At 49.4% G+C, this 24,214-nt stretch overlaps 1 protein-coding gene across 1 annotated transcript in view; it reads right to left on the bottom strand.

Moving 5' to 3' along the window:
* Positions 1–22,506: 22,506 nt before the first annotated feature.
* Positions 22,507–24,214, bottom strand: part of RINL (Ras and Rab interactor like) — a 5,612-nt gene continuing 3,904 nt past the window's right edge. The window contains exons 9-12 of the mRNA XM_077773919.1: positions 24,052–24,213; positions 23,646–23,777; positions 23,319–23,488; positions 22,507–23,236 (exon numbers count right to left, since the gene is read on the bottom strand). Coding sequence (XP_077630045.1) covers positions 23,177–23,236; positions 23,319–23,488; positions 23,646–23,777; positions 24,052–24,213 — 524 coding nt within the window. The 3' untranslated portion in view covers positions 22,507–23,176. The remainder of the gene's footprint in view (positions 23,237–23,318; positions 23,489–23,645; positions 23,778–24,051; position 24,214) is intronic.

The following is a 24,214-nucleotide window of genomic DNA, read 5'->3' as shown; positions in this document are numbered from 1 at the left end:
TCTTTTCAGCCTGAAAAAAAAAAGAAACGGGGTGGGGGCGGGGGGAGAGATCGAGAGTTGCTTCGCGGTTGAATGGTGGGAACGACGCCAGAAAGGAATGGAAAGACTTATGTTATGAGCCCTCACAGGTTACGGCTTCGCGTCCCGTCTTCCCCAAACACCCAAACCCCTTATCGCCCCCTCCACCTTCCATCGCGGAAAGTCACGCAGTTGTTTGGCAGTGACGCCTCATTCCTCCTGGTCAGCCAAGTGTTGTGTTAGTTGAGGTTAATGTTGGGGCGCCCACTGTACAGTTGGGGAAATGAGCTCAGAGGACGCCAGCGACTAATCCAGAAACCCTCCCGCTTGTAGATGGTCCTAGCGGGCTTTGCCTGCCGCTAAAGACGAGTAACCACCGCACTGCAGTACCTGTTGTGGTTCTGGGGGCTGCAATATGCAGTGGCGTTTAAGGGCACAGGCGCCGGGGCCAGACTGCTCACCTCAAAGATGGAGGCTGCCCTTACAACTCTTGTGGCCTTGGGAAAGTAATTTAGCCTTTTGGGGCCTCTCTTTTCTGATCCAGTGGTAATAGCACCTGCCTACTAGGGTGGTCTTGAGGAATGGTGAGAATGCCTGGAAGCAGAGGGGCCGCAGGCCTACCCCCATTACACAGATGAGGTAAATTGAGGCTCAGGGACGGGAAACACTAGTTGAAATACACAAGGAATATAGTCACTCCCTTAACTCCCACAAGAAGTAATCTGACCCTCTTAGGCCCATCCGTGCTTTTTCCACCTGTTCTTGATTCTTTCTGTTCATCAAATGCTCAGAGCTCATTCCTGACTTTGTACCGGCTCCTCCCTCTGCCTAGAATATTCTCCCAGATCTTTGCTCCTCATCAGACAGCCTGTGGCTCAAACGTCACTTCCAGCATTAGCAGCCATAGGCTGTTAAAACCATGGCTCCCCATTTATCTCCCTCTTTTTTTTTTTTAATGTTTTTTATTTTGGGGAGACAGAGTGTGAGCCCAGGAGGGGCAGGGAGGGCGCGAGACACAGAATCTGAAACAGGTTCCAGGCTCGGAGCTGTCAGCACAGAGCCTGCCAGACACAGGGCTCGAATCCACAAACAGCGAGCTCGTGACCTGAGCCGAAGTCTGAAGCTTAACTGACTGAGCCATCCAGGTGCCTCTTTTTGCCCTTTTTATGAAGATCATTTCCTATTCATATATATAAAGAGCTGTTTCACTGTTTTCTGTTTTTGCTTCTAGCAGTTTTATGAGATAACATGTGTAACTTTGCTTAAAACTTGTAATAAAATACCGAGATAGCACCCAGCTTAACCAATAAAATATCAACAGCATCTTGGGGTGCTCTCCATGTCCCTATTCAACCACATCACCATCTCTGCACTCAGACATAACTGCTATCCTGAATTTTGTCTTTATAATGTTCTTGCTTTAACTTCTGATTTTACGTATTCCAGAGCAATCTATTGTTCTATTTTCCAACTTTGTATCTCCCAGTAGTATATTTTTGAGACTCATCTGTGATGATAAGAATACTTTCTTTTGTTCTTTCTTTTTTAGAGCGAGAGAGAGGGTGAGTTGGGGAGAGGGGCAGAGGGAGAGAGAGAATCTTAAGCAGGCTCCACGCTCAGTGCAGAGCCCGATGTGGGACTCGATGCCACGACCCTGGGATCAGGACTTGAGCTGAAATCAGGAGTCGGATGCTCAACCGACTGAGGCCACCCAGGCGTCCCCCCAAATACCTCTCAGTTAATTCATTGCTGTGTAATATTCCATTGTATGGATGTACCACAATTTATCAATTACTGATAGCAGGCATTTGGGTGGCTCCTCAATATTTGTTTCTAAGGAAGAAATGCTTGGTCTAGCTACGTCAAGACAAAGGCAGAGTGGTATTTGGGACAGAGGTCAGCCATGACCAAAGCTGAGAAGGACTGTTGCCATCGGCCTACAGAGTTGCTCCCCTGGAAGCCATTTCACCCCTTCGTGATGATGTAGGGGGACTGTGATGGCCCGGGAAGTGCCTTTTTGGTTCTGACTTGTCACCGTGTTGATTTCTCACAGACCTTACCCACTTTGAAATCGTAATCTAGCCACTGGGAGACACTCCCCGCGGATCCCCCTTTCTTGCGTTGGCGGTCTCTTTCTTCCACTATAAAATAAATCGTAAAAGAACAGAAAACAAGGATTGAATGTGACACATTTTTCTAGAACTTGGCTCCCACCAGACATGGCCTCCAAGACCTAAGTCTTTCCTGGGCTGACCAAGCTTCTTAACCTATCTCCTTGGTAAAAATCAGTGATGTTAGGGCTGTCAGTGCTGTTAAAAATAAGGAGGGATAAAATTAGAACATGCAGAGACACAGTGTCAAAGTTGAGACTTGTCTGAGGTGCCCAGAACTAGCATTTTCACCCAAGCCATGATTTTCAGATGTCCTAAAGCTAGCCTTTCACCCGTAATGATCGAGTTCCTTCTAGCAGGGCCGTTTCTTTTGTAAAGGAAGTACAGGTTTGGGGGGTGGGGGGTACTGTGAAGAAGAAAAAAAAAGAAAAAGAAAAAAAGCAAGACTTTAACCTTCTAGTGTTGTCTTATGCAAATAGGTGCGAGTTTCCAGGGCTTATAAGAGGGGGATCGTTGGCTCACATGTTCACCTTCCGCCAACATTATTGGATAATGTCAAATTGTTTTGGACACACTCTGTGCTATCTATTCCTGCTAGCGGTAGAGGAGAGGGGCTCATTCTTTTTAACGTCTGGAGAGGTTTCCTCGGGTGGATGTCCCGTAAGCTGTCAAATGAATAAGCACTGAATTTGTTCCCAGGCTTCTGTTACCACCAATACTGCCGTAATGACCACCCTCCGGGGGATACGTTTGTTTCCACAGAGGCAACGTCTCTCTGATATCTGCCTGGAAGTGCTGTCTCCAAGAGAATGTACATTGTATTGTATTGATTACTCTATGATTATGTTTATTATGTCCTTCTTTCTTTGGGTTTCTTCTGCTGTTCTCTGTCAAAACTTCTTATGCTGGGAAAGCTCATTAATGCAAAGTTTTTCTTCTTTTCCAATATAAGCATTTGGGGATGATGAGGGAGCGTGGGGCCGGCTGAGGACAAAGTAGAAGCTAGCATACCCCCCTTGCCCCAGGCGGGGTGTGTGTGATATTCTTCTGCAGCTCCTGGCTGCCTATGGACAAAGGAAAGGAAAGAAAACAAATGGCTAACGGATAAAGATCTCAGTCATACAGGATATGGGTGTCAGTCTACAAATGTCTTGGTAATTTACAAGAAAAAGGCGATCCTAGAGCGCCTGGATGGCTCAGTGGGTTGAGCATCCGACTTCGATTCAGGTCATGATCTCATGGTTTGTGGGTTCAAGCCCCGCGTCGGGCCCTGTGCTAACAGCTCAGAGCCTGTATCCTGCTTCAGATTCTGTGTCTCCCTCTCTCTCTGACCCTCCCCTGCTCACGCTGTCTCTCTCTCTCTCATAAATAAATAAAAAGCATTAAAAAAAAAGGCGATCTTACCAACAGCCTAATCTCCAGGTACCTATTGACTCAGTTTCCTTGAGCCCCAACATCAGCCCTCCTTAGTGATGTGGGGAATGAAGGCAGGAATGAAATGGCAGGTAAAGTTAAATTTCCTCATGGCCTGCAGGCCATTGACAAATACTTAGGCAAATAGAGGGTAGAACATTTCTCCAGGAATCCCCTACTGTCCTGTCCTAATATTAATGCCTTACTAGAGGAAAACAACATTAGCCTAATAATAGCAAGGCCTCAGGTATCTGAAGAGTCCTCTTTACATATCAAAGTCCCTCTGGAGGCCTCCGTTTTGACTTTATCTCCCCAACTTCGTAGTATATAATGAGCCACTCTTCATCCCCCCAGTGCAGCTCTTTTTGCCCATGGGTCCTGTCCTCATGCTTTAATAAAACCACCTTTTTGCACCNGCTATGACTTCCCTTCTCCATGCTGATTTAGCTGCATCCTCCAGTTTTAAATGTTTTATAATTTCCATCCTAATTTCTCACAAGCAGATAGGGTTTCCAGTTATCTTTTTGTTGTTGATTGCTAAAATAGTTGCCAGTAGGGTGCCTAGGTGGCGCGGTCAGTTGGTTAAGCATCCGACTTCAGCTCAGGTCATGATCTCAGTGTGAGTTTGAGCCCCACATTGGGCTCCTTGCTGTCAGTGTGGAGTGTGTTTGGGATCCTCTGTCCCCCTCACTCTGCCCCTCCCACACTCACTCTCCTCAAAAACAAATAAACATTAAAAAATATATATTTTTTTAATTTTAATATTTTATTTATTTCTGAGAGAGACAGAGACAAACAGCCTGAGCAGGGGAGGGTCAGAGAGAGAGCGAGACACAGAATCCGAACCAGGTTCCAGGCTCTGAGCTGGCAGTCAGCATAGAGCCCGATGCAGGGCTCGAACCCACGAACCGTGAGATCATGACCTGAGCCGAAGTCTGATGCTTAACCAACTGAACCACCCAGGCGCCCCTAAAAAAATATTTAAAAAATAAGATAGTTGCCAGTAGACACATTTTACATTTTGTAAGACTTCTCCAAATTACCCTTTATTAACACCATAGCAATTTGAGTTCCCATCATTATTATATAAAAACACCTGTCTTGCCACTCAGAAACACTGCAAAAGTTTTTTTACATTTGCATTTTTAACAACCTAAGCAGTAAAGGCCGGTTTGTTTCTGTTTTTAGTAAAAGCTAGTTTTAATTTACATTTATTTTCTCTTTAAATTTTTTTTAAACATTTATTCATTTTTGAGAGAGAGTGAGACAGAGTGTGAACAGGGGAGGGGCAGAGAGAGAGGGAGACCCAGAATCCAAAGCAGGCTCCAGGCTCTGAGCCATCAGCACAGAACCCACGAACTGTGAGATCATGACCTGAGCCGAAGTCAGATGCTTAACCAACTGAGCCACCCAGGCGCCCCTACATTTACTTTATCTTATTGGAAGTGAGTCGTGTGTGTGTGTGTGTGTGTGTGTGTGTGTGTGTGTGTTCACATGCCATTGGAACCGCTGGGGAGGAAAAACATTCCAGGCAGAGGGAACAGCAAACGCAAAAGCCGTGAAGAGAGAACTGAAGTGTGACTCAGTTGAACAGCAGTGGCATGTGTGAGAGGAGATGAGTTCAGAGAGGTGATGGGGACAGGTGTGTGGCATCCAGTGGGACATGGCGGCTATGCAGACTCTGGCTTAAAAAAAAAAACCATGTGGGGTGCCTGGGTGGCTTAGTCAGTTAAGCGTCCAACTTTCGCTTAGGTCATGATCTCGCGGTTCATGGGTTCGAGCCCCGCATCGGGCTCTGTGCTGACTGCCAGCTCAGAGCCTGGAGCCTGTTTCAGTCTGTGACTCCCTCTCTCTCTGACCCTCCCCTGCTCACGCTGTCTCTCTCTCTCTCCTAGAAATAAATAAAACATTAAAAAAAAAAACAAAACCATGAGAGGGTCCCCCCAGAGTGACAGGGGCTGGCATGGTCACCCTGATGTGGCTGGTGCCTTGGGTTCCCGTTGGAGATGGCTTGTTCCGAGGACATGGCACACGGGCGCCTGGAGGCAGTGGACTCTGTCCTGCGGGCAGTGCTGTGCATATGAAGCCCTGTGCGGTTTCCCCAGCCAACCGATCCCAGGTGATTTGGGCTGCGTTCTTCGGCGCAACTATATTGTTCTGGATTCTCTAGTGCTTTAGGCAGGACTCAGAGGCTGTGCTGAGCCCTTCTATACTCATGTCCTTTCCAGTGGGTAGCTGCAGAATTCGGTATCCTTCCTGCTGACAAAGACCAAGAATGTAGACCCAACTTTTTCCAAGAGCCAGGTGAGAATTTCAAGAAATTACAAACTTCAGGGGGCCTGAGGGGCTCCGTCAGTTAAGCGTCCAACTTCTGCTCAGGTCATGATCTCACCTCTCGGGAGTTCAAGCCCCGCCTCGGACTCTGTGCTGACGGCTCAGAGCCTGGAGCCTGCTTCCCATTCTGAGTCTCCCTCTCTCTCTGCCCCTCTCCCTCTCACGCTGTCTTTTACTCTCAAAAGTACATAAACGTTAAAAAAAATTTTTTTTAATTACAAACTTCATAGTTACATTAAAGTTGTAAGTCAAAGCGTTTTGATCGAGAATGAAAAAAAAAACCAGAACAAGATCAGATTAAAAAAAAAATTTTATTGAGATATATTCACTCTTTTAGAGAATACAACTTAGTGGCTTTTATTCACGAGGTTGGGCAATGATCACCACTGTCTAATTCCAGAACTTTTTGATCACTCCCCAGAGAAATTCCGTATTTTTTAGCAGTCACCTGCCTTCAGCCCATAGCAACCACTAACCTGCTTTCTGTCTCTCTGGATTTGCCATATAAATGGAATCATAAAATATGTGACCTGTTGTGCTCAGGCTTCACCTATGTTACGGAATGTCCTCCTTCCCTTTTTGTGGCCAAGTAATATTCCACCGTGTGGACATACCACATTCGTATTCATCAGTTGAATACAGATTCTCCATGACTTCCGCTCCCAGCTCACTGTCTTCCAAGCAGCCTCTCATCATTCTTCGTGATTTCTATACCCGCGTAGGTGACCCTCGGACCATCCTGGCCTCTGGGCGCCTAGACCTCGTCTTCTCCTGTGAACTTGTCCTCCTCCAGCCCCTCCCACCATGGACACACCTACACCTGGTCTCAGTAACCGAAGCCTCTTAGAACCTCAGCTTCACGCATCCCACTCACCGTCCATTGTAGCCTGTCTTTCTAGTTCATTCCCTCCAAAACCTCAACTCCAATAGCTCGCTGACCCTACCACCTTCCCCGCCTTTCCTCTACCCCTCAACCCCATCACGTCCTCACACAGATTCGATCCCTTGACCGACCATCGTGTGATCGCCCCCTCACACACGTTCACTGCACACCTCTCTGCTTCACCATACCTGGCTGGTAAAACCACATTCCTTATTAGATCTAAGCCTCGACCTGCATGTCTGAATGTGGGTGGATAAATGTATACAACCATGATAACTGGCCTTGCCTTAAAATACTTTTTTTAATGTTTATTATTTCTGAGAGAGACAGGATGAACGGGGGAGGGGCCAGGAGAGAGGGAGACACAGAATCGGAAGCGGGCTCCAGGCTCCGAGCTGTCAGTGCAGAGCCCGACGCGGGGCTCGAACCCACAAGCTGTGAGATCATGACCTGAGCCGAAGTCGGATGCTTAACCCACCAAGCCACCCAGGCGTCCCATGGCCTTGCCTTAGATTCATGCTCAGCCACTTGGAGTGAACCCACAGTGCTGCTCAGCAAATCTGTGTCCCAGTGCCTTTGTCTCTTCTCCTCAAACCCCCAAGACCTCCTTCCTCATCCTCACTCTCAGCAGTGACGTCCCTCCCTGAGTAACCACAGCCACCTTCCCACCGTGCCCCCCCCCNGCATCTTCCCTCCACCCTCCTCCACCATCCCCCTCTACCGAGGTGGGGGAGGCAGAGCCAACCATGTTCCCATCTGCTGGCCTTCCTTTCCCCCCCATGCATAGTCTTATTTTTCTCTTCCCCCATTCAAGAAATGGGTCCCCTGTGGGCTCCGGGGCTCCAGAGAGAAAAGTGACAGGACCCAGAACAGAACTAGGTCAGCTTTCTTTTCTTTTTTTTTAAGCCTCTTCGGGTCTCTAAGCAGAAGTAGCTTCATGGTCTGTTGGGCTTCAGATTGAAAGTTCTGATGCCCTCAGGGGCTGATGAGTGAAGCCAGTCCAGTAGAGGAAAAATTCTGTTACGTTAAACAGTTGTGACACTCCCCCGTTCCCCCCCCCACACTTATCAGTGACACCCAAGAAAGCACATGTATTTAAAGCATATAAGTTGATGAGAGTTGGCTTATATAGAGAGCTGTGAGAGGCACCTGGGTGGCTCAGTTGCTTAAGTGTCTGTCTCCTCATTTTGGCTCAGGTCATGATCTCATAGTCTGTGGGATCGAGCCCGCTGTTGGGCTGTGTGCTGAGAGCATGAAACCTGCTTGGGATTCTCTGTCTGCCCCTCCCCTGCTCTCTCTCTCTTCTCTCTTTCCCTCAAATAAATAAACATAAAAAAACCCCACCTGTAAAGCTACCACCACAACCAAGATCATGACAGTGAAGGGGCACCTGGGTGTCTCAGTCGGTTAAGTGTCCAACTTCGGCTCAGGTCATGACCTTGTGTTCGTGGGTTCGAGCCTGGAGCCTGTCTTTGGATTCCATGTCTCCCTCTCTCTCTGCCCCTCCCTGCTCTCTGTCTCTTAAAACCTAAAAACATTAAAAAAAAAAAAAAAAGGTCATGACAGTGAGAATGAACACATCCATCATTCCTGATTTTCTTCATGCCTCTTGGTTAACCCTCCATGCCTCACCCCTCCTACACACAAAGAAAGATCTATGTTCTGTCACCATTGCTTAGTTTGAATTTTCTGGAATGCAATTTATATGGTATGTATTCCCACGTCTGGCTTTTTTTCACTCAACATGATTGTTTTGAGATCCATGCATGCTGAACTAGGCCATTGCGTGGAACAGTTTAAGTCACCCCAGTTGGTTTATTGAGTCACCTGCTGGCAAACATTTGGGTTGTTTCCAGGTTGGGCCAATTACAAACAGAAGTGCTTTGAACACTTGGTGTCCAAGTGTTTGTGTGAACATTTGCTGTCATTTGTCCGGCATATATACCTGGGAGCGGAATGCCTGGGTCATATATGGGAGTTATGTGTTCAACTTTTTAGGAAACTGCCATCAAGTTTCCAAAGGGATTGTACCCTGCGTCATTGATTCTTCATCACCGCCACCACCACCACTACCATCATCATCAGCTGGAGAAAATGAGTCTTTTTTTTGAATGTGCTCATGCCTTCCTTTAACAAGTATTTATTGGGTACTGCATTGTCCTTGGTGTGTGTGGGGGGGAGCAGATGGTTGACTTAGATCCCCTCTCAGCACAGGTGATACGGTGTAGAGGTGGGGAGCACATAGGTACTCAGGAGACAGATGGCCTGGGTCTGCATCTGGGTCCTGCCATTTCCTAGCTGTGTGGCCTTGGGCAAAGCCTCCTAGCTCTGAGTCTTGCCCGGTAAAAAGGGATTGGAGATTATGGAGTCTTCACCACCTGAGGTGTGGCATTGCTGGTTTGCGAACTGGCCTCGTACACAGAAGACAAGGGGAGGCCAAAGAAAGAGGTGGACCCTCCAGGTGGGTAGGTGGCAGGCTTAATAAGCAAGGGAACTTACTTACAAGGCTTGTCTTGGGCGCCACAAGATGAGTAGATCTCCCCACCTACCCACCCACCAGAATCTGAGTTTCTACAGAGACCTTAACTGGACTCATGGATAACGTCCACATGGGCTCAGCAACACCTTACTCTGTCAAGGCCACATCCTTGGAACAGCTCCCACTGCGGGAACAGTGGGCAGAAGTACATTCCATGGTCAGGGGAGGGAGGGAGGAGCCTCTGATTGCTCAAGTCCAGATCGTGGATCACCCAGCGGTCATGTTCTCTGTGTGACTTCCCCCAATACCCAATACCTCACGACCACTTCTTACAATCTTACAAAAAACCCCTTCTTCTTCTTCTTCTTCTATGTTTATTTGTTTTTTGAGAGAGAGAGACAGTATAAGTGGGGGAGGGGCAGAGGGAGAGGGAGACACAGAATCTGAAGCAGGCTCCAGGCTCTGAGCTGTCAGCACAGAGCCCAACGCGGGGCTCAAACTCCCCAACCGCAAGATCATGACCTGAGCCAAAGTCAGATGTTTAATCGACGGAGCCACCAAGACACCCCAGACACACCCCCTTCTAAAAAGTGCCCTGAGTGGACAGCATGGAGTTTTACTAACACTGAGGTGGCTCGTTTGACAGCACCTAGTACAGCAGCAATACGGGTTCAGGCAAGAGAAAACAAATGATTCCTAAAATAACTAACAGTGTTTCCACCAAGAGTTCCATGATCCGAACCACTGATTTATTAAGCCTCCTAGGCCGGGGGTCAGATTGCCGAAGGTGCTCCCCTGTGTCCCCGTGTGATTTAATAAAGATGATGCACGAGCTGCCTCATCAGGTGGGAACACACGACGTTCTGTTTGGATAATGACACAGGTGTCTCCTTGCCAAGTAGTAATAATGCCCAAGGTCATTCTACTTTGGGGGACAGCTTTCCTCATTAGGAACATTTTGGGTATCATTCAAGATTTGCTGGGTGACTTTATTTATTTATTTTGTTTTTTTATTTATTTCTAGGAGAGAGAGAGACAGCGTGAACAGGGGAGGGTCAGAGAGAGAGGGAGTCACAGACTGAAACAGGCTCCAGGCTCTGAGCTGGCAGTCAGCACAGAGCCCGACGCGGGGCTCGAACCCACGAACCACGAGATCATGACCTAAGTGAAAGTCGGACGCTTAACTGACTAAGCCACCCAGGCGCCCCTTGCTGGGTGACTTTAGTAAGGGCTTCTGTGTGTGCTATAATGTCCTTCTGACCAGGGGCACCTGGGTGGCTCAGTCAGTTGAGCGTCTGACATCGACTCAGGTCAGGGGTTTGAGCCCGGCATCGGGCTCTGTGCTGACAGCTCAGAGCCTGGAGCCTGCCTCGGATTCTGTGTCTCCCTCTCTCTCTGGCCCTCCCCATTCATGCTCTGTCTCTCTCTCTCTCAAAATAGTAAAAATTAAAATAAACATTAAAAAAAATGTCCTCCTGCCCAACAGAGGGAACAAAGATGGCCGTCCAACAATGGTACCAGTGGAAAGAACATTTCCTACCTGGCCTTGAGGAGACGGAGTTTGGCAGTTTTAGGAACTTGGCCTGGTGGTACACACCAGGGGGAGGCAGCACTATCAGGTGTGAGGAGACGGACTGGGGGCCAGGTGGGCCAGACCAGGACCCCCCCCACCTTCCCTTCCCTCAGTGGTACATATTTCATTTCAGGTATAACAGGTTTCAACAGGTCTCGCCTGCAGCAGGTGCGTGGGGCCCAGTGGAGACTGAGGAGCTCCGCCCTCACTCAGGGTTCGAAGTAACTCATCCATCCTGACAGGATGTCCCATCGAAAATTCTAGTAGATAACGTAGAGAACGCCTTTCTCCAGTGTAATAGGGTTTGGTGTTCTCAGCAGCAAAGCATGTGGACCTAGAGTGAGAATTGGGACATTGGCTGTTCCTCATGACCTCCATGCCGCATGGTGTGCGGTTGATCGTTCAAATGTATGAAAGCCTGGGGAGGGTGCTTTCGTTCACCCTGCCAGGGTGGTTTTACCTGTTAGTGATTTAATCTGCTGGGGTTTTTTCTTTTTCTTTTTTTTTTTTTAAATGTTTTATTTATTTCTAGGAGAGAGAGAGACAGCGTGAGCAGGGGAGGGTCAGAGAGAGAGGGAGTCACAGACTCTGAAACAGCCTCTAGGCTCTGAGCTGGCAGTCAGCACAGAGCCCGACGCGGGGCTCGAACCCACGAACCGCGAGATCATGACCCAAGCGAAAGTCGGACGCTTAACCGACTAAGCCACCCAGGCGCCCCTGGGGTTTTTTCTTTATGTTTGTTTATTTTTGAGAAAGAGAGAGAGCATGAGTCGGGGAGGAGCAGAGAGAGAGGAAAACACAGAATCCAAAGCCGGCTTCAGGCTCTGAGCTGTTAGCACAAGAGCCTAACCTGGGGCTCGAACCCAAGAACCTCGAGAGCATGACCTGAGCTGAAGTCACATGCTTAACCGACTGAGCCACCCAGGCGCCCCTAATCTCTGGTTTTAATATTCAACTTTTCCTTGTCCACTAACCCTGCTGCTGCCGGTTACGAGGGAAAGGGGACCTCCGTTCAATGTCATGTTCTTTGGCTTTGGCTCTATCTTGTATTCCACCATCTTTGAAACGTGACTCCTGAGCACTGCTTAGTCGACAAGGGTGTCTGCATGTGGTACCCAGCTTCTCTAATCCCCTAATGGTGGCTGCGTGGTTTGCACAGCAATAAGGGTTCGCTTGAGGGTTAGGCCAGATGCAGTGTCCACACAGACCAGGGCATTGTTAGAAAGCCTCACCCAGCGGCACCTGGGTGGCTCAGTCGGTTAAGCGTCCGACTTTGGCTCAGGTCATGATCTCATGGTTCGTGGGTTCGAGCCCTGCATCGGGCTCTGCGCTGACAGCTGGCTCAGAGCCTGGAGCCTGCTTCTGATTCTATGTCTCCCTCTCTCTCTGACCCTCCTCTGCTCGCGCACACGCACGCTCTCTCTCTCTCTCTCAGAAATAAATAAGACATTAAAAAAAAAAAAAGCCTCGCCCAGACGAAGGAGGTCAGTATTATCAATTTGCCAACCCCTCACTAGCTGGGGACTCTGGTGGATGACCCCAGACTCCTTTGGGCACTTGCTTTGGGTGTTATTTATTTATTACTTTTTAAAATCTCCTGTTTTTTAAATATTTATTTTTGAGAGAGAGAGAGAAAGAGGGTGCATGCATGTGAGTGAGCACACAAGCGGGGAGAGGGGCAGAGAGAAACGGACAGAGGATCTGACGTAGGCTCTGCACGGAGAGCAGTGAGCCTGATGCTGGGCTCGAACTCATGAATTGTGAGATCATGACCCAAGCCGGATAGTCAGATGCTTACCTGACTGAGCCACCCGGGAACCCCTGGGCATTATTTAGAACGCACACGACATGCTTTTACAGCATTTACCAAGTCATTGTCATTTCAAGGGCAGTCTGGAAGGCTGGCGATACGCCTTCCGCCTGGGCACTGTGGTGGTCACGCTTGCTTGCCTTTCTGTTTTTGTTTATTTATTTATTTGAGAGAGAGAGTGATCAGGGGAAGGGCAGAGATAGAAGGATAGAGAGAATCCCCAGCAGGCACCGTGCCAGCAGCTNTTGTTTATTTATTTATTTGAGAGAGAGAGTGATCAGGGGAAGGGCAGAGATAGAAGGATAGAGAAAGAATCCCCAGCAGGCACCGTGCCAGCAGCCCTGAGCCCCACGTGGGGCCAGAGCCCATGAACCTTGAGATCCTGATACGAGCTAGTCAAGAGGTGGCCGCTTAACCGACGGAGCCACCCAGGCGCCCCTGGTGGTCGCCCTGTCTCTGCTTCCGGAATGCCCAGGAGCATCAGGGGCTTAGGAGCCAGCCCGCAGGAAGGCAGTGAGGACACTGCAGGCTTTTGCAGATAAACCCAAGTCTCTTTCCACATATCCTGCCCCCACGTGGCTAACTCATGGTTATCCACCCCTCGGCTCCCTATTGTGCTTTTAGAATAGCCCAACTGCCGGTGCAAAGGGGCTGTGGTCGGGGCTCATGCGAGATCATCAGCCAAACCACTCAGTTCAGTCGACCAGTGGCTGTAGTTTGTTCTCCATTGCAGCCATCTGTACACCAGGCAGCCCTGGGGAATTTGCCCGACTCCCTCTCTATTGTTTAATGATTTAAACACATTTTTTTTCAGGTTATTTATTTTGAAAGAAAGAGGGAGCGAGCGCAAGGAAGGGGCAGAGAGAGAGAGAGAGAGGGAGTGAGAATTCCAAGGCGACTCTGCACTGACAGCACAGAGCCCGACAAAGGACTCGAACTCATGAACTGTGAGATCATGACCTGAGTTGAGATCAAGACTTGAACGCTTAACCAACTGAGCCAACCGGGCGCCCCTGTGGCATACATTTTACAATTCTGACTGAGAACACTACACGAGGACATATCAGATTTTTAGGAATTTCCTACAAATACAAAGAGAGTTTAGCATCACTTCCTATTGCACTGTTTCCCGTGTAATTTATTTTTATTTNACTAAGCCACCCAGGCGCCCCTAAAGATTTTATTTTTAAGTAATCTCTACACTCACAACCCTGAGATCAAGAATCACATGTCCTAGTGACTGAGCCAACCAGGCGCCCCTCCCACATAATTTAAAACACAAAATATGGGGCGCCTGGGTGGCTCAGTTGGTTAAGTGTCTGACTTTGGCTCAGGTCATGATCTTGCCGTTTGTGGGTTCGAGCCCCGCGTCGGGTTCTGTGCTGACAGCTCAGAGCCTGGAGCCTGCTTCGGATTCTGTCTCCCTCTCTCTCTGTTCCTCCCTGACTTGCCCTCTGTCTCTCTCTCTCTCTCCAAAATAAATAAAGATTAAAAAATTTAAAAAAAACACAAAATAAACCTAATTAGTTTAATATCTCTCTTTTATAAGGAGAGAGAACACAGGGACCAGGGACCTTTTGAGATGTTCCAGGGACCATCTGGAAAATCCCAGAGTTAGCTCAAGGTTAACAAAACTTGGATTTGGAAATGATTTGGGGAACGATTGTTTAAAATATCAAAAGGTTTAAAAGACGTGATTCAATAGGATCATAGATCACTGCGAAACAATCCTTAGTTACTCATTTAACCGGTGTGACAATGAAAGACTTCTCAGGCAAATACAGTAAGTTACATATTGCAAAAACAGTTCTTTTAATAGAGAAGGATCTGCTTTCTTTAAGTTATCAAAGACCCGAAAAAGACAACAGGAAACACAGGAGATTCTTTTGAGAAGACTCGGAATCCGTTTTCCAGGCAGATAACCTCAGTGAAGAAAAACCTTCTATGATCAGAGCACCGGTCCAAGAACACAGTCCTTTTAGCAGAAAGAAAATCACATTTTACTTTTATGTAAGGACACGACTTATACTGAAGCTTATTTTTCTTTAAGCCAATTAAATAGAGCTCTTTTACAAATTAATTCTGGAAATCTCCCGTGGAGATAGGAAAGGCACATCTATATAACATACATCTATAGAGGTGCATAAACACGTAGACAGAGACCCCATTCTGTCTATCATTCCAGAGCCTCAGCCCTTGACTGGTAATCTTCTGGAGGCTGTGGACTAGCGAGGAAGCTTCTACAGCAGTCTATTCTATTTTATTTAAAAAAGTTTTTTAATGCTTATTTCTTTTTGAGACAGAAAGAGACAGAATACAAGCAAGGGAGGGGCAGAGAGAGAGACACACACACAGAATCCGGCGCAGGCTCCAGGCTCTGAGCTGTCAGCACAGAGCCCAACGCGGGGCTCAAACCCACGAACCGCGAGATCATGACTTGAGCTGAAGTCGGACGCTTAACTGACTGAGCCACCCTGGCGCCCCGTCTGTATTTTATTTAGTTAGTTAGTTTTAAAGATTTTCTTTTTAGATGATCTCCACACCCAAGGTGGGGCTTGAACCTATAACCCGGAGTTGCTTACTCCACCAGAGCCAGACAGGCGACTGTATTTTAAAAAGCCCCCCACCCCCACCCCAGCAGACTCTATTTTTTTTTAAATATTTTTATTTATTTCTAGGAGAGAGAGAGACAGCGTGAGCAGGGGAGGGTCAGAGAGAGAGGGAGTCACAGACTCTGAAACAGGCTCCAGGCTCTGAGCTGGCAGTCAGCACAGAGCCCGACGCGGGGCCCGAACCCATGAACCGCGAGATCATGACCTAAGCGAAAGTCGGACGCTTAACCGACTAAGCCACTCAGGTGCCCCCAGCAGACTCTATTTTAAAAAGCCTCTTTTCCCCTCAGCCTCACACCGTTCTGGGCAGTGCTTACATGGCAAAGGCATGATAAGATTTACATCTTCAAGGGACAGAGAAAGAATTGCCAAGTTTTCTCCTAGTAGTTCTGAGACATATTTCTCTATTGTCAGCAGTCTCGGGGACTTGCTATTTACATATTTCCTTTGTTTTAAGGCTCCAACGTTATGGGGCATGGGGTCCATCTCCTTGTCAGGGACCACAACACCCTCCCCTTTCCTCTCCTCACTTTCCCGGGAATTGTACCTCTTAAAAAACATTTTTTAAATGTTTATTCACTTTTGAGAGAGAGAGAGAGACAGAACACGAGCAGAGGAGAGGCAGAGAGAGAGGGAGACACAAAATCTGAAGCAGGCTCCAGGCTCTGAGCTGTCAGCACAGAGCCCCATGCGGGGCTCGAACCCACAAACTGTGAGATCGTGACCTGAGCTGAAGGTGGACGATTAACTCTCTGAGCCACCCAGGTGCCCTGGGATTATGCCTCTTAGCATCCTAATCAGGCTTTGCGCAAGTGCTCAGATGTTAATCTGGGGCAGCTTGCACCCTTCTAGCTTTGCCCCACGGCACATGCTAAGGTCTGCAATTTATTATTATTTTGTTCTCCCGCCGAGCTGCGAGTCCTGAAGCTAGCAGACAACCGCCTGCCCTTCCTAACTTCAGCTCTTCTTCCAACTTTCCAACCCAAACTTCAGCCTCTGGTGCGCACTGGTGGCCAGCAAACTGCCCAGGGTAGCGGCCAGCCCCCCGCGGCAGCTCTGCAGGCTCTGTGATGTGGGAACAAAGAAAAGAAAAAAAAATTAAAATTCCTTGCAAGCTACAAGCCCATTGACAGTCCTTGACCCGGGCCGAGTGACCTTCCTCTAGGATCTCAGCTGCCGCAACGTTGACACTTAGCTAAAGGCAAAATGAGATCTTAGCCTGACCCCACTTCCACCCCCAGGATCCTGTAAGTCTACGTTAACATATAAAAATCTTTAAAAAAAATTTTTTTTAACGTTTTATTTATTTCTGAGAGAGAGAGAGAGAGAGAGAGACAGTGTGAGCAGGGGAGGGTCAGAGAGAGAGGGAGATACAGAATCCGAGGCAGGCGCCAGGCTCTGAGCTGGCTGTCAGCACAGAGACTGACGCGGGGCTTGAACCCCATGACCTGTGAGATCATGACCTGAGCTGAAGTCGGATGCTTAACCGACTGAGCCGCCCAGGAGCCCCTGACATATAAAAATCTTTGGAAACTTCCCGTATCTTCCCTCCCGAGATAGGTTAGCAACCATCCTCAAATCTTAGGGGGCACTGATATACATCAGAAAGGGTCTCATGCCTCAGGTTTTACTGGACAGCAATAAATGACCTTTTCCTAAGAACAGCTAGCCCCCTCAAGGCCCTAGAAACTTGCTTCCAAAATTCCTCAGAGAGCTATGCTGTCCCTAATCCCCTCCCGACTCAAAGGTATTTAATCATCACCAGTCACAACCCCAGGGCACCTCTTCCTGCCCAAGGGTCCAGTCCCTGTGCTTTTTTTTTTTTTTCCTTTTTAATGTTTATTTTTGAGAGAGAGAGAGAGACAGATCGTGCGTGGGGGAAGGGCAAAGAGAGACATACAGAATCCGAAGCAGGCTCCAGGCTTGGGACTGTCAGCACAGAACCTGATGCGGGGCTCGAACTCACGAGCTGTGAGATCATGACCTGAGCGGAATTTGGACGCTTAACCAACTGAATCACCCAGGCGCCCCTCGTTAATTGCTGGTTTGCGAACTGGCCTCGTACACAGAAGACAAGGGGAGGCCAAAGAAAGAGGTGGACCCTCCAGGTGGGTAGGTGGCAGGCTTAATAAGCAAGGGAACTTACTTACAAGGCTTGTCTTGGGCACCACAAGATGAGTAGATCTCCCCACCTACCCACCCACCAGAATCTGAGTTTCTACAGAGACCTTAACTGGACTCACGGATACCAGCCACATGGGCTCAGCAACACCTTACTCTGTCAAGGCCACATCCTTGGAACAGCTCCCACTGCGGGAACAGTGGGCAGAAGTACATTCCATGGTCAGGGGAGGGAGGGAGGAGCCTCTGATTGCTCAAGTCCAGATCATGGGTCACCCAGCGGTCATGTTCTCTTGACGACATCCTAAAACAGGCATACAAGCCACGACGCGTCAGCCATTATCACATCGGGGCAGCCAGAGGCTGTACAGGCAGAACACGGGTGTTCCTTGATGAGGTGGGATGCTCACTGTGATTTTGGTTTGCATTCCCTGAAAGATTGGTGAGAAATGACATTTTCTCATGTGCCTATTAGCCATTCATATATCTTCTTTGGAGGAATATCTATTGAGGCAGAGAGAGAGGCAGACACAGAATCCGAAGCAGGCTCCAGGCTCTGAGCTGTCAGCACAAAGCCCCACGCGGGGCTCGAACCCACGAATCGCAAGATCATGACCTGAGGCGAAGTCGGACTCTTAACCGAAGGAGCCCCCCAGGCACCCCCTTTGCCCATTCTTAAGTGGAGTGTCTTCTTGTTGCTGAGTTTTAGGAATTCTGTGTATATTCTGGATATTAACCCCGTGTGACTTGCAAATATTGTCTCCCATTGGACGGGCTGCTTTTTCACGCTGTTGATGGTTTCTTTTGATGCGCAGATGTCTCTAATATTAAATTCTTTGTTTTGTTTTAATTTATTTGTAAGTAGTCTCTACCCCCAGCGTGGGATTTGAACTCACTACCCCGGGATCAAGAGCCACAGGCTCCCCTGACTGAGCCAGCCAGGCGCCCCACGTTTTTCATTATGCTGTCATCCAATTTCGTTTTTCTTTTGTCGCCTGGTCTTCTGATGTCATATCCGAGAAATCGTTGCCAAATCCCATGTCACGAAGCTTTCCCCTCTTTTGTTATTCTCAGGGTCTTCCCCCAGTTAGGTCTTTGATTCGTTTCAGGTCCATTTTTGTCTATGTTGCTAGATAAGAGTCGCACTTCACGCCTTCGCAGGGGAGAAGGCTGTTCTTTTCCCATCGAATGAGCTGGGCACCCTTGTCGAAAATCGTTTGACCTTATGTGCAAGGGTTTATTTTTAGAATTTGTGCTTTTAACAAGTTGCTGCTGGAGAACTGCTGAAATGCATATAAAGTATCAGATTTAAAAAAAAACAGGAAGGGTGGTGATACTTGTTGAGAAGCCACAGAGAGGGTGACACCTGAACAAAACTTTGCCAGAAGCAAGAGAGTCAGAGGCACGCATCTGGGGAAGCTGTTCGGGGCAGAGAGGAAAGCTGTGCAAAGGTCCTGGGGTGGGTATGTGCCTGGCAGGGGCCGGGAACAGCGAGGAGGCCTGTTACAAACGGTTACGTTTTTCTCCCAGGTTAACCTTTCCTCCCCCCGTGGTGGGACCAGGGCTCCAGTTAGATATCAAAAAATAAAAAATTAAAGAAATAAAAAACTGTGTCTCTTGCAAACCTAAATTCCCACTTGAGAGGTGAATCTATGATTTATTTTTATTTTTATTTTTTATTTTTTTAAAATGTTTTATTTATTTCTAGGAGACAGAGAGAGACAGCATGAGCAGGGGAGGGTCAGAGAGAGAGGGAGTCACAGACTCTGAAATAGGCTCCAGGCTCTGAGCTGGCAGTCAGCACAGAGCCCGACGCGGGGCTCGAACCCACGAACCGCGAGATCATGACCTGAGCGAAAGTCGGACGCTTAACCGACTAAGCCACCCAGGCGCCCCTCTATGATTTATTTTTAAAATTGCCTTCTGGCTGCCACGTGGGGGGGAGTTGGAGGGGATCCTCTGGACTGGGAGGAGCCAGGAGACAGCAGGGGCTGGGCTAGACCAGGATGGGGGGCGATGGAAGGGGGGGCTGGGGTGCGTAGGAGGAGGAGAGGGAGGTGTCCAGAATGAGGATGGGGGCTCTAGTCCAGGGACTGGGGGATCACGAGGGGCCCCTGTAATGGGGCCTAGGAGGAGGAGCCAGTTTGGGGGAGACGCTGTGGCCGGTTTGGGACATCGGGGGAGTGGGACCCCAAGAGCAGGCGTCCAGCACAAAGCCCGGAGCTCCAGAAGGAACAAGGCACTGGGTGTGCCTCCAGCGCCCTCAACCAGGGGCACCCAAAGCTGCCACCATGTGCGTTTCACTTTCGCATGCCTTACCACGTAGTCACACATCACCCATGTCCTCACTCACCGGTAACTTCCTTGAAATCCACACAGATTTTTTTTTTTTAATTCAACACATTTATTTAAATGGGAAATGTCAGGGCTGCCTGGCTGGCTCAGTTGGTAGAACATGGGACTCTTGATCTCAGGGTTGTGAGTTTGGGCCCCGTGTTGGGTGTGGAGATTACTTAACAATAAGATGTAGAAAAATAAAATAATAAAATGAAATAAAATACAGGAAATATCATTTCAATCTAGGAGGTGGAAAACCAGTATCAACTGTCATAAATAGAATCCGGCAGCAAGAATATATCTGACGACTCAGCAAGGAACAAGAAGAGGTACCGAAAGCTTTGGGTGAAAGGCAGCCGGGGACACATTCTTCACAGGGTCTCAAAGTATCGCCCACGGATGACATCATAATTCAGAGGAGGAGAGAACTGGCAGTCACTTCCTGGTATGGGCAGAATTGTGACACCCACCCGCCCAAATCCACATGTTTAAAAAAATTTTTTTTTTAAATTTTATTTATTTTGAGAGAGAGAACGAGTACAAGTGAGGGAGGAACAGAGAGAGAGAGAGAGAGAGAGAGAGAGAGAGAGAGAGAATCCCAAGCACACCCTGCACTGCCAGCAGAGAGCCCGAAGCGGGGCTCGAACTCACATGAGATCATGACCTGAGCTGAAATCAAGAGTTGAACGCTTAACTGATGGAGCCACCCAGGCCCCAGGCGCCCCACAAAATTCATATGTTGAAGTTCAAACCCCCAGTTCCTCAGAATATGGCTGTGTATGGAGCAAGGCTCTGTAGAGAGCTAATTAAGTTAAAACGAAGTCACATGGGTGGCCGTGATGCACTAAGAAGGTGTTCTTATAAGAAGAGCCTGACAAGGAGCCTGGGGGGCTCAGTCGGTTAAGCGTCTGACTTCAGCGCAGGGGGTGATCTCACAGTCTGTGAGTTCGAGTCCCGCGTCTGGCTCTGTGCTGACAGCTCAGAGCCTGGGGCCTGTTTCAGATTCTGTGTATGTGTCTCTCTCTCTGACCCTCCCCTGCTCATGCTCTCGCTCTCTCTCTCTCAGAAATAAATAAAACGTTAAAAAAAATTTTTTTTAACGTTTTATTTATTTCTGAGAGAGAGAGAGAGAGAGAGAGAGAGAGAGAGAGAGAGAGAGAGAGAGAGAGAGAGAGAGAGAGAGAGAGAGAGAGAGAGAGAGAGAGAGAGAGAGAGAGAGAGAGAGAGAGAGAGAGAGAGAGAGAGAGAGAGAGAGAGAGAGAGAGAGAGAGAGAGAGAGAGAGAGAGAGAGAGAGAGAGAGAGAGAGAGAGAGAGAGAGAGAGAGAGAGAGAGAGAGAGAGAGAGAGAGAGAGAGAGAGAGAGAGAGAGAGAGAGAGAGAGAGAGAGAGAGAGAGAGAGAGAGAGAGAGAGAGAGAGAGAGAGAGAGAGAGAGAGAGAGAGAGAGAGAGAGAGAGAGAGAGAGAGAGAGAGAGAGAGAGAGAGAGAGAGAGAGAGAGAGAGAGAGAGAGAGAGAGAGAGAGAGAGAGAGAGAGAGAGAGAGAGAGAGAGAGAGAGAGAGAGAGAGAGAGAGAGAGAGAGAGAGAGAGAGAGAGAGAGAGAGAGAGAGAGAGAGAGAGAGAGAGAGAGAGAGAGAGAGAGAGAGAGAGAGAGAGAGAGAGAGAGAGAGAGAGAGAGAGAGAGAGAGAGAGAGAGAGAGAGAGAGAGAGAGAGAGAGAGAGAGAGAGAGAGAGAGAGAGAGAGAGAGAGAGAGAGAGAGAGAGAGAGAGAGAGAGAGAGAGAGAGAGAGAGAGAGAGAGAGAGAGAGAGAGAGAGAGAGAGAGAGAGAGAGAGAGAGAGAGAGAGAGAGAGAGAGAGAGAGAGAGAGAGAGAGAGAGAGAGAGAGAGAGAGAGAGAGAGAGAGAGAGAGAGAGAGAGAGAGAGAGAGAGAGAGAGAGAGAGAGAGAGAGAGAGAGAGAGAGAGAGAGAGAGAGAGAGAGAGAGAGAGAGAGAGAGAGAGAGAGAGAGAGAGAGAGAGAGAGAGAGAGAGAGAGAGAGAGAGAGAGAGAGAGAGAGAGAGAGAGAGAGAGAGAGAGAGAGAGAGAGAGAGAGAGAGAGAGAGAGAGAGAGAGAGAGAGAGAGAGAGAGAGAGAGAGAGAGAGAGAGAGAGAGAGAGAGAGAGAGAGAGAGAGAGAGAGAGAGAGAGAGAGAGCGAGAGCATGAGCAGGGGAGGGTCAGAGAGAGAGACACAGACACAGAATCCGCAGAAGGCTCCAGGCTCGGAGCTGTCAGCACAGAGCTGGACGTGGGGCTCAAGCTTACAAACTGTGAGATCATGACCTGAGCTGAATTTGGACACTTAACCAACTGAGCCACCCAGGCACCCCAATATTTTTCTTTATTTTTAAGTAATCTCTACACCTAATGTGGGGCTCAAGCCCACAACCCCGAGATCAAGAGTCCCACGCTCCCCTGACAGCCAGCCAGGTACCCCTAATTTTTGGATGCTGATTACATGTTGGGGTGATCACATTTTGGATATATTGGGTAAAATCAAACCGATTATTAAAAAGTTAATTTCACTTGATTTTTTTTAGTTTTCTGCAATGTAGCTCCTAGAATACTTAAAAGGACATATCTAGCTTGCACGGTATTTCTGTTGGGAGGTGCTGTGCTGTTCTAAGGGGTGGGAAGACCATGGATAATTACCACAATCAGTATGTACATTTCATGGTATGTTTGGAAGTGCGAATTTCTATGGAAAAAAAAAAAAGATCAGGGTAAGAGAGTATAGTAACTTCCTGTTGCTGCTGTAACAAATTACCACAAATGCAGTGGTTCAAAACCCACACATTTATTATCTTGCCGTTCTAAAGGTCGGAAGTCCGAAACAGGTCTTAGGGGCTAAAATCGAAGGCTGAGGTCCTTCTGAAGTTTCCATTCCCTGTCTTTTTCAGCTTCTCGACATGCCTTGGCTCCTGGCCACATCACTCTGACCTCTGCTTGCAAAATCACATCTCCTCTGACTCTGACCCTCTCGCCTCCCCCCTTGAAGAAAGGACTCCTGATGATGCGGTCCAACAGGATGATCCCAAATAATTTCCCCATGTCAAGGTCCTTAATTTGGTCACATACGTAAAGTCTCTTTGACCATGTAAGGTAACATAGTCACAGATGCCTGGGGATCAGGAGGTGGATATCTTGGGGGGGGGGTGCCTTATTCTGCCCTCCCCTGGGAGGCTCAAACCAGAGGAGATGCTGTTTTACACGGGCGACCTTGAGAGCCTCACTGAGAAGGGGACACCTGCCTGAAGACCTGAAGGAATGGAGGGAAGGAGCGCTATAACTACTAGAGAACGGGGTAGCCAGTGCAAAGGCCCAGAGGTGCGTCTATACCGGGGAACCTCGCCTCCTCCTTGCACCGAAACCAGCAAGGGGTCAGAAATCGGTGCTGTTCTGGTGCCCCCCGAATCTTGCCTGAGGATCAGGAGGGTGTAGGGACCCCTTATCATAGTTGGTCTCCGGGCACGGTGTCACTTGCCCATGGCTCCTCAAAGGGCAGCTGGACCTGTGGGGAGGGGCAGGGGCCTGGGTCAGAAGGGCCGTGGGTCCGGCGCTCCCCGCCACCCGCAGTCCGGAGGGGCGATCACCTGGTCTCCGCGGTCCTGTCTGTCTGGCCTGTGCAGGGTTCGCCGGCTGTGCCACTGGCGCAGGGAGGCACGGGCCTCCGAGCTGAGCCCCTGGGGTGCGCGGCCCACGTCGGGCTGGTAGTGAGCAATGTGGTGCAGCGCCCCAAACCACGTGGTCAGGTAGTACCCCGCTAGGGACAGGAGGGGTGGTCAGCGCAGCTCTCTGGATGCCCTGGTGGCCCTCGGTCTCCCTGCGGTTTGCCCGCCTTTAACCCCTGCCGCAGGGCGAGGCCGTTCGGCCCCAGGGCGGCCCCTGTCGGGACCCGGCGTTCCGGGGTGGGGGCTCACCCTCTCCCCGCAGCTCGTCGGGATCCAAGAGCTCCATGAGAAACTCCACGTCCAGCTGCGTCTCCCCGATGTGCGGGCTCCAGATGAGTTCTTCCGTCAGCGCGGGCAGGAAGGCGTCGGCGCCCAGGGGCTCTGGGGGAGGAGGACAGGCTCCGAGGTGGATGGGGGAGGGGGTGCAGACACCTCCATCCGATCCCCAGAACCACGAGCGCTGGCCGCCCTTCCACCTCGCTGGGCATGCAAACGCCCCTTAGTGGATCCCCAGGCCCGCGTAGACGCCCCCTGCTAGGGCGCGTCACCCTCTCCCCTCGACGTGCACACGGGCGCCTCCCGCCTCACTCCCGCCTCACTCCTGCACCGCTCCAGCTACCGCCCATCCGAGTAGACGCAGGGAAGCCTCCCTTACCTTGGTTCTCGCCCTGAGCCAGGCCCGCGTAAACGTCACTGCACACCGCCAGCAGCAGCGCCACCTTGCGGCGTGGGGCGCAGGCGCCGTGCAGGTGCTCCAGGCGCGCGTGGATGCGGCTCCGCAGGGCGGGGGCGGGGCCCTGCCCCTCAGGCCCCGCCTC

This window comes from Crocuta crocuta, unplaced genomic scaffold (assembly GCF_008692635.1).
Source record: "Crocuta crocuta isolate KB4526 unplaced genomic scaffold, BGI_CrCroc_1.0 scaffold267, whole genome shotgun sequence".
Classification (NCBI taxonomy): domain Eukaryota; kingdom Metazoa; phylum Chordata; class Mammalia; order Carnivora; family Hyaenidae; genus Crocuta; species Crocuta crocuta.
This window is presented reverse-complemented; position numbering and strand designations above follow the sequence as displayed.